This window comes from Squalius cephalus (genome assembly GCF_949319135.1).
Source record: "Squalius cephalus genome assembly, chromosome: 3".
Classification (NCBI taxonomy): domain Eukaryota; kingdom Metazoa; phylum Chordata; class Actinopteri; order Cypriniformes; family Leuciscidae; genus Squalius; species Squalius cephalus.
In genome coordinates, this window is record NC_137124.1 from 39,813,505 (window position 1) to 39,824,708 (window position 11,204).

General features: G+C 38.9%; 1 protein-coding gene across 1 annotated transcript in view; it reads right to left on the reverse strand.

Moving 5' to 3' along the window:
- LOC307155819 (B-cell scaffold protein with ankyrin repeats-like) overlaps positions 1 to 10,714 on the reverse strand; it is a 241,732-nt gene extending 231,018 nt beyond the window's left edge. The window contains exons 1-2 of the mRNA XM_079866781.1: positions 10,664 to 10,714; positions 8,620 to 9,015 (exon numbers count right to left, since the gene is read on the reverse strand). Of these exons, the coding sequence (XP_079722907.1) occupies positions 8,620 to 9,015; positions 10,664 to 10,676 (409 nt within the window). The 5' untranslated portion in view covers positions 10,677 to 10,714. The remainder of the gene's footprint in view (positions 1 to 8,619; positions 9,016 to 10,663) is intronic.
- Between the last annotated feature and the right edge of the window lie 490 nt (positions 10,715 to 11,204).

Here is an 11,204-nt window from a genome sequence, read left to right on the forward strand (position 1 = left end):
GTTAATCATACACATGAAATATGGTGCAGTTCTGAACATCTCAACTGAACATAGGGCGATTAAAGCAGAATAATATTGCATTTTCATTTTTTATGGGAGGGGCGCAAATCACAAATGAGTGATTATGGGCTAGGTTGATGTGGGCCCTTAAGAGCAACATACCATAAAAATTTCTTCATCCTCGGTGCCACGGTTCAGGTAGTTATTTAGGAAAATAAACATAATCCTAAAGCTACGCTAGCGAAAGCGGTCATATAGGGATAGTCAAAGTTTTTTTGTTTTTTTTTTCCCGTCATCTACTGAATTTTTCGTCAACGATACCAGGGACACCGAAACACCGGGGAACATGAAATTTGGTGGGCATGTAGCCCCACTAGACTTTTACGGAAAAATTTCGTTTGGTCCCCGGGGGCCACTCCCCCCCCGTGCTGGGCCCCCCCAAACCCAAAAAATGCAGTTTTTCCTAAATAACTACCTGAACCGTGGCACCGAGGATGAAGAAATTTTTATGGTATGTTGGTCTTAAGGGCCCACATCAACCTAGCCCATAATCGATTGTCAAAGTTTTTTTTTTTTTTTTTCGTCATCTACTGAATTTTTTCGTCAACGATACCAGGGACACCGAAACACCGGGGAACATGAAATTTGGTAGGCATGTAGCCCCACTAGACCTATACGGAAAAATTTCGTTTGGTCCCCGGGGGCCACTCCCCCCCCCCCCCCCCCCGCACTGGGCCCCCCCAAACCCAAAAAATGCAGTTTTTCCTAAATAACTACCTGAACCGTGGCACCGAGGATGAAGAAATTTTTATGGTATGTTGCTCTTAAGGGCCCACATCAACCTAGCCCATAATCACTCATTTGTGATTTGGGCCCCTCCCATAAAAAATGAAAATGCAATATTATTCTGCTTTAATCGCCCCTATCTTCAGTTGAGATGTTCAGAACTGCACCATATTTCATGTGTATGATTAACTTGACATCCTCTGGGGGTATGCTAAGTTTCGTAGAATTTCATCCATGGGGGGGTATAAAATAAATTCATTTATGTGCACATTTAGTGACTGTACACTCATCGGCCTGTAGATGGTGCTGTTGAGCGAAGGGTTGCTGGTTTAGGATGATACTGTCACACACACACATGCAGGAATACAAACAAACGCAAGCATGCACACACACTGACATCCACACGCACAGACACACACACACAAACACACACGCGCACACACATGTACGCACGCACACATACACGCACAGACACACACACACACACACAGACACACATATACACAAACACACACACATACACACACAGACAGACATGCACATACTACTACTTTTTTTAGGTATCAGCCATATACCCGATTTACCAATACCCAATGTGTTATGCTTGGGCAGTATACTAATGAGGTGGGTGGGACATGTTTCATGCCATGTTAGATCACATCCTGAGAGTCTACGCTTTCAGAAAATATATAGTTTATATATAGTTGAATCAGTTTTCTCTTCATGGTACAGACCAAAATGTATTATGTGTACACTTTCTTCACCTAAATCCATAAAATCCCATTAATTTCAATGGGACATTTACTTAAGTGTTCTACTAGGTACAGTGGGAATGAGTTTCATTTTGTTAACATTGTTTTTTTTAAACTCTGGGACCAGGGCTACAAGATAAAACCACTTTTTTGGGGAAAAAATGTTTTTTATTTCAGTAAAACACAACAAACCCATGCCAAAGTCAGATAACTGACTTTTACCATCAACAGGTACCTCAACCGTTTGGTAGAGGTTTGTAGAAATTGAATGGGAGGATCCTTTGAAAAAAAAATCACAGATTTTTCATACTTAGTATGTATAAGTATATTTTTTGTGGAAAGCCAGTGCAGGCCTGAGCGGCGGTCATATTTTGTACCGCCATGCGGTACATCTAGTTTCACTTCAGCTGTGGTAAAGTATGCATGTATGTCTCCGTTTTCAGCTCCTCCCCACCTGCACACAGCAACTCTCGCCGATCGGTTACATCCAGCCACAGTCGATGTCAAGCACACCTTTTGCTTTCCGTTTTCACAGCCTCCCCACCTAACTTACTTCATTAATTTGTCACCATAGTTAGTCATTTGATTATTAATATAGTGCAGCTGTGGTCTAATTAGTTATCATTGTTTGTCAGTGTATATAAGTTCCCTTGTTTCAGTGCTCCTTTGTCAGTTCTTGTTAACGCATGTCCTGAGTTTGGTGTCAAAGACCAAAGACTCTTAATCTGCCACTGTGAATAACTCAATAACTTCCTCATTTACACATTGTATGCCACCTACTGGCAGTTTTAATTTCTTATTTAGAGTATCATTTCATTAAAAACAAAAATAATAATTTCATATATTGGCCATAGTTTGTCCAAAATTGTAAATTCTGTTTATCTACATTTATTTTGAAGAATGTTTATCGCTTGACAGCCCTAATAATGCTGTCAATTTTGTGACTATGCAAATGTAAGTAAATGTACGTGTGGCAGAAAAAAATACATACAAAAATGTGAGATCACATTGTTATAATTTGGCTGCATCAGTTAGGGTTAGTGTTAGGACACAAAGCCATACACACCATACAGACTTTATCAAAGAATTTGCGGACTTTCTATCAGAGTTAGTATTGGCTGCAGATAAAGTACTAATTGTTGGTGATTTTAATATACCGTATTTTCCGGACTATAAGTCGCTCCGGAGTATAAGTCGCATCAGTCAAAAAATGCGTCATGAAGAGGAAAAAAACATATATAAGTCGCACTGGACTATAAGTCGCATTTATTTAGAAATTTATTTCACAAAATCCAAGACCAAGAACAGACATTTAATCTGGAAAGGCAAGTTATTCAACTACACAGAACAACAGGCTGAATAACGTTAGGTGTCCGGTATGTTAACGCAACACATTAACAGTTATTCAGCTACACGATAACATTAAGAACATATACCTGGGAGGCTGAATAGGCTAAATTAACATAAGCCAGCGAGCCCAACAAGCAAGTTACCAATAAACAAGTTCACCAAGCTCCCGCGATCTCATTCCACATCATTTTCTTCATCCTTGGTGTCGCTTTTGAACAACTTCGCCAACTAGAGCGCCCTCTCACGGCTGTAGACGGTAATGTTTTCTCTTGGTTCATCTCAGTCTGAATTAATTTTGATATATAAGTCGCACCTGAATATAAGTCGCAGGACCAGCCAAACTATGAAAAAAAGTGCGACTTATAGTCCGGAAAATACGGTACACATCGATAATGAAAAAGATGCATTGGGTTTGGCATTTAAAGACATTGTAAACTCAATTGGAGTTAGACAACACGTGTCAGGACCTACTCATCGTCGGAATCATACTCTAGATCTAATATTATCACATGGAATAGATGTTGATGCCGTTAAAATTCTGCAGCAGAGCGATGACATCTCAGATCATTATCTAGTCTCGTGTAAATTACATTTAGCCAAGGCTGCAAAGCCGACTCCGTGTTACAAATATGTTAGACCTATCACTTCTGCCACTAAAGATTGCTTTATTAATAATCTTCCTGATCAGTTTCATCATTTTAGCATCCCGGATAGCTTAGCAAAACTTGATATTGCAACAGAAACTTTTAACTCTCTCTTTTCCAGCACTTTAGACACAGTTGCTCCTTTGCGCTTAAAGAAGATTAAAGAAAATAATCCAATGCCGTGGTACAACGAGCACACTCAGGCCCTTAAGAGAGCAGCCAGAAAAATGGAACGAAACTGGAAGAAAACAAAACTAGAGGTATTTCGCATTTCATGGAAAGAGAGCTCGATTGCATACAGAGAGGCTTTAAAAGCTGCTAGATCTGCTTATTTTTCAACCCTATTAGAAGAAAATAAACATAATCCTAGGTATTTATTTGAAACAGTGGCTAAACTAACGAAAAAGAAAGCTTCAAACACAGAAGTTTCCAAGCAGCACAGCAGTAATGACTTTATGAACTTCTTCACTTATAAGATTGATAATATCAGGGATAAAATTATAACTATGCAACCGTCTACTACAGTATCGCATCAGGCAGTGCATTGTAGTCTCCCTGAGGAAAAATTTGATTCATTCGTTGCTATAGGAGAGGAAGAATTTACTAAACTCGTTAAATCATCTAAATCGACAACATGTATGTTAGACCCTATACCGACTAAGCTACTGAAAGAGATGCTTCCAGAGGTCATAGATCCTCTTCTTAATATCATTAATTCGTCTTTGTCTCTAGGATACGTACCAAAAAACTTTAAGCTGGCTATGATTAAACCGCTTGTTAAAAAAATGCAACTTGATCCTTCAGAATTAGTCAATTACAGGCCGATCTCGAATCTACCTTTTCTGTCAAAGATACTAGAAAAGGCAGTATCTTCACAACTGTGTTCCTTTCTAGAAAGAAATGATATCTGCGAGGATTTTCAGTCCGGATTTAGACCATACCATAGTACTGAGACTGCTCTCGTTAGAGTCACAAATGATTTGCTCTTATCATCCGATCATGGTTGTATCTCTCTATTAGTGTTACTCGATCTTAGTGCTGCGTTTGACACCATTGACCACAACATTCTTTTAAATAGACTAGAAAACTATGTTGGCATTAGTGGAATTGCACTAGCATGGTTTAAGTCATACTTATCTGACCGTTATCAGTTTGTAGCAGTAAATGAAGAGATGTCTTATCGATCACAAGTTCAGTATGGTGTACCACAAGGCTCAGTACTAGGACCGCTGCTGTTCACTCTGTACATGCTACCATTAGGAGATATCATTAGGAAACATGGAATTAGCTTCCACTGTTATGCCAACGATACTCAGCTCTATATTTCTTCAAAACCTAACGAAACTTACCAATTCACTAAATTAACAGAATGCATAGCTGATATAAAAAATTGGATGACTCGTAATTTCCTACTTCTAAATTCTGAAAAAACAGAGATTCTAATTATTGGACAAAAAACGTCCTCACGTAATAACCTAGAATACTGTCTAACACTTGATGGCTGCTCTGTTAAGTCTTCGTCGTCGGTTAGGAACCTGGGTGTGCTCTTTGATACCAATCTTTCATTTGAAAGTCACGTGTCTAGTATCTGTAAAACCGCATTTTTCCATCTTAAAAATATATCTAAATTACGTCATATGCTCTCATTGACAAATGCGGAACAATTAGTTCATGCTTTCATGACATCAAGGCTAGATTATTGTAATGCTCTACTGGGTGGTTGCCCTGCACGCTTAATAAACAAACTACAGCTAGTTCAAAACGCAGCAGCTCGAGTTCTTACCAGAACCAGGAAGTATGACCATATTAGCCCGGTTCTGTCAAAACTGCACTGGCTCCCTATTAAACATCGCATCAATTTTAAAATATTGCTGATTACTTACAAAGCACTAAATGGTTTAGCTCCGCAGTACTTGAGCGAGCTCTTAACGCATTATACTCCTTCACGTCTATTGCGATCTCAAAATTCCGGCCAGTTGATAATACCTAGAATATCAAAATCGACTGCTGGTGGTAGATCCTTTTCCTATTTAGCACCAAAACTTTGGAACAGTCTTCCTAACATTGTCCGGAAAGCAGACACACTCTGTCAGTTCAAATCTAGATTAAAGACACATCTCTTTGACATAGCATTCACATAATACATTATAGACTTCTATAATTCAATATTAGGCTGCATAGATTAGGTCAGCTGGAACCGGGAACACTTCCCATAAATCCTGATGTACTTGTTACATCATGAGAAGAATGGCATCTACGCTAATTTTAGTGTCTTTGTTTATCCCAAGGTTTTCCCGCAGCCTGCCGGATCCAGGCCGTTTCCAGATCTGACGAAGGACCTTCGCCTGGACCCGATGTCAACGCAGTGCTGAAGTGCCAACTAGTCTCTCCCTATGGAGGATCCCTTTCCCACTCTACAGATAAAGCGTCGTCGGGAAAACTCAATTTGCGTATCTACCCCGAATTGATAAAATAAAATAAAATTCTGAATCAAAACTATAAGGAAACACCAGTAATTTGTTTAGGCTTGGTTTGTAGGGAATTCCAAACCTGCACACATATATTCAAACGCACATAACTATTGAACCCGTTCTTAATGCGCATGTGAACGCCATCAGCGTTTCTCACAGGATCGCGTTTAAAGTCTGTGTAGAGAGAATGGTGTCGTCTTGGCGGCCCTAATTTAATAACAAATGATCGTTGCGACGGAAGCGAATCAATCAAAACCAACTTTAGCTGGAAAATAACTTTATTAAAGAACCGCTATAAAGCCAAAACAATCTTACGTTAAATTATACATTTATCTCTGTAAAGCTGCTTTGAGACAATCTACATTGTTAAAAGCGCTATATAAATGAAGATGACTTGACTTGACAAAGCATTACAAAAAACTATTTAACTCTTTACACATCTATCTATCCCTTATAGGAATATCTAGGGGTCATAGGGCTGGAGCTTATCCCAGTTTCTCTAGGCCAGAGGCAGGGGAAAGCACCCTAAACAAATGGCCAGTCCATCACAGGGCTCTCACACAGGCAATTTTGACTCTCCAATTCACCTAACCTACATGTCTTTAGACTATGGGGTAACCCACAATGACACAGGGAGAACATGCAAACTCCACAGAAAGAACCCCTGGCGGAGCTTCTTGCTGTGAGGCAACAACACTAACCACCTGGCCATTTGTATAAGGATTCCACTGGAGGCAAGTTTCACATGAAAACATGGATATGAAACAAAATCAAAAACCAAATGTGACAATTTGTATATAGGCTAATTATATGCTTATATTAACAATTTAGAGTCTACAAAATATAAACTATGAATTAATTATAAACTAATAGTTTACAAATTATTCATTTATGAGTACTTTATTACTGAGTACTTTTAGTACTTTATTATACTTATTATAAAGTGTTACCCATCTTTAAATATATATTTTTTTTCTTACTAACCACTGAAAACTTCCAGGTACTTTCAAGTACATTGTTAAATTTCTTTACCACCCCTGTTATCAGAGGAATTATTTTAAAATGTACATATTTACATAATTTTTCAAAAGGATTTGTTGTTACTGTTACTCTCACTTTTAAATGGATCTAATAATAAGAACTGCTAAAGAGAATGTTTACCTCATTGCAAAGTGACCCACAGCAAGGTAAATTACTCCCAGAGGAGGTGATCAAGATTTACATATTCAGTGATAAGTACTGAGTTTGACGCATGAGGAAGTGCACACATTTGCATATTGTTTGTCCTGTGCTGAAGCATCCATCAGCAAAAAGCAGCACTTCTTACCGCATCAAACTGTAAAAGAACAGTGTACAGGCACATCGCTGTATTTCTGTCATTATAATCTGAATGATGTTTAAGGCTATACAGTATTTTATGAGTAATATGGTACGCAAAGCTACAGTTGAAACTAACCACTTTGTTCTTTATTAGATAGCTGTTCATTTGCGTAACTGTTTTTTTAAGATGGAGCTTCAAGAAGCTGTACAGGCATTAAATGTGGTGAAACTCTTGTCTCCATTACATATGAAACACTGGTTTAAAAAAGGGTCTAAGTCTCAAAACTGATGTAGCAAATACACTATAATTGCACTCACCGCTTCTCACTCAGTGGATAATACAGCACACAGTGTTCTCATATCAACATGTGGCAAACGTTTCACTGCTGCAGAAGGGATTTCAGAAGCATTAATAACAAAACCAGTTCAGGTTTATGAATAGTAACCTCCTGAGAGATGTGTTCCACTATTGGGTAGTACTGTCAAAGTAAGGAACTGTGTGTAATACGCCCTGTAATTCATAGTCATGAAGATAGTTTAAATCCAATCTCAGTGTCTGAAATTTCATACCCTAACATCCAAATTGTCTGAGCTAGACAGAAGTAAATATGTATATTAAACAACAATGGTCTGTCTGTACTGTATATATGCCCAGTTCGTAAGTGTGTCAACTACATTATTCTCAAAAGAACTGCAGATTGTGATGTAGTTAAGGGATGATAGCAATTCCCTTTCAGAGGAGGGATAATCAAGGAGGGATAGGAGGGATAATGAAGCCTCACATGTGCCAAGAACAGCTCTGTCTCTGGCCCTCTCCTCACACAATTCCATAATTACAGTCTCCAAGACCACCAATTATAGCAGCAAAATGTAAACCTGATTAAACTCCCCCCATAGGTGCTGCTTAACCTGCAACAACAAGCTATTTGTCACAATGCAACTTCTTCATGGGGTTTAATACTTTCAGCTGGGTAGACCAGCAATTCAATGTGTAGTCTATAGTCTAATTCCCACTCTTACTAAATCAGACCTCCTTATGTCACACATCAGGAATTCTGAATGCCACAAAATGCCACAAAGTTACAGTAGATTTACTGGTGAGAGTTTCAATGGCAGAGCATTACCTTTTAAGATTTACCTGTGAGATGTTTAAGGTCCTTCGAGGGAAACATTTATTCATTTACTATTAATTATTCAGAGTGACTTATGCTACTTTTTACTACAGGGAGAGTCCCCTTGGAGCAATCTAGGCTACCGAGCAACTTCCAAAAAAAAACCAAACCTTCACCTCCTCACCTTTGTGTACAATCTCTGCCACAGCCAATCGATAGTCCTGGGGGTCCTGCTCGCTGGAGATCTGGAGGCACTCCTCACCCTTCAGTGGAACTAGCTCCAGCAGAGGATCCAGGCTCTCCACCCCACACAGGAGAATTATCACACGGGTCTCCGGTCGCAATACACGAGCCAGAAAGAACCGCCGGAGCTGGCATAGCCCCTCCAGCATGCCACGTGACAGGATAAGCAGCTTACATTTGTACTCTCCCAGTCTCAGGAAGTCATCCTGGCGACTGGTCACCATAGCAATATCATAACAACAAATACCAGTCTCAGGAATGGGGCCTATCAGGTGGAAGCGCAGGTACGATGCCCACTGCTCTGCCTCCGCCTCATAGATGATCAGGATATCTGCCGCTAAAAAAAGATGGTGTAAATAAAATATGCATCAATAGTTCTTCAATTTTGTTAGAAATGTATTCTGAATTTCTAAACATTTATGAAACATGTAATTATGTGAAATATGTAATTATTTTTGTTCCAGTTAGTGGTGCTTATGATGCAAAGCATATTACTATTGTCCTGCATACTTCTTTCAGACAAAATTTCAGCTCATAAATTCTCCCACAGGTTTGTCATACAACCATGAATGAGGTGTCAAATATTTCAGCTTAGAGAGGAGAGATGTGCTATGGCTTTTATAACCCATGGGGAGTACAAAGTTCATAGAGACATGGGGGTTGGCTTATTTGATTCAGGCAGCCCACCGCTCTGGAAGTATCACCTGGACAACTGTCTAGCCACACCCTAGCAACATGCAAAAGCCACATCTTGGCAACAGAACTGGACAAGGGAGTTGGCTCTATTGTAATCAGGTCACTGCAACATATTTTGTTGATCCTGGAACAAAATTCTTGTCCAAAGATTTAGTTTTAACCCTATACCTACCCATAAACCTAAACCTAACCCAACCCTTCCCTAAAATCAGAGGGAAATGATAGGTGAATAACACTGATGTTGAAGCACCTAACCATGGTTGTAAGTGTAACGATAACCAGCTGGAGTGCCCTCGAGAGCCACCAGAGGGCGCTCCACAATAGACTAGGATCACTTCCTCATAAACTACATTTCCCATAACTCACTGCCCGGACTCATCAGCACTCATCATCTCATTCACCTGTGTCTTATCATCTTGTTTCACTCACACCATAAATACCTGGTTTTCACATTCACTCAGAGCAAAGTCTTGTTTTACTGTTACTACATTTCTGAGCGTTATTTACCCGTGTGTGATTCTTGTTTTGCTGACCTTGGACTGTTTCACCGTTTCCTGATCGTTTCTCTGCCTGGCCTGACTCGGATTGTTTATTGGACTCTGATTATTGCTGCCTGCCCTGACCTCTGCCTGTTATTTGGATATTCTCTGTGTTTCCTCCTTTGTACTGTTTGCTGTTGATGACCCTGCCTGTACGACTACTCTGTAAATAAACTGCATTTGGATCTTCACCTTCGAGTCTCGGAGCCGTTTCGTAACAGTAAGCCTAAACTTGACTGTAAACTTGACCCCTCAAATCTGATTAATTGATTGGAATGCTGTTCCAGGGTCAACAAAGATGTTGATGCACGAACATGTACTTGGTGAAATCAGGGTCACCATTGTAACCACTCAGAACACCCTAGCAACTCTCCAGTGCCAAGTGTTGGCATAGAAAGCACTACTCACTTTTTTTTCTTTCTTTTTTTTAAATCTACTTGTCCAGTTTATTTTAAATTATCTAGTTTAAATTTAGATTTTATGAAATTATTCAACTATTATTTATACATTTTAAGATACAGTTAAATCTGTTTAAGGTGTAGTTAGATTTCACAGTTTTGCTATAATACAATTTAAAGTTGTTAACTTTTTTTTTTTTTTTTTTAATATCTCCAATTAAAGCAAATCTTGTGAGTAACAGACATTTACAACATTTAATATTTTTGAAATTTCAGTAGTAAATTAACTGAACAACAAACAACTGAACAAGTTAAAGACTCAAAAACGATAAAGAAATAAAGGTAAACTTACATGTGTTACTCATCTCTCTCTCTCTCTGTAACGATGTGTGCTGCTGTGTTCTATGATGGTGAGGTTGTTTGATCAAACAATGGCTCCTTTGTGCACTCTGGCCAATCTCTCCACGCTCTGCTAGTTTCCGTGTCATGGAGGCACAGGTGTCTGAATGGTTTTCACATGCATTTTTATTTAAATATAGGAAGTCAAAGTCTTGATCATTTCAATGTGCCATTTGTCTGTTAATGAACAGAAATTATAAAATAAACAATAAATAAAAATATTCAGTCTCCATATTTTGATACTTTATAAAGCTTTGAAAAGGTTTTAAAGAAAGTTTCAAATCATAACAATATAGTCTGGTTCCAGCTGTTCGGAGTACTAATGAATATCGAAAGATACATAAGAGTTAGAATGAGTGAAGGAGAGTTAATCAGAGTGGGCACAAAATCCTCTAAGCACATACCTGTGTTGCCTGGACAATCTCACAAAAAAACAGCACATGGCCAGCAAATGACATGGAATAATCACACACAATCAGGCAAGATAACAAAAG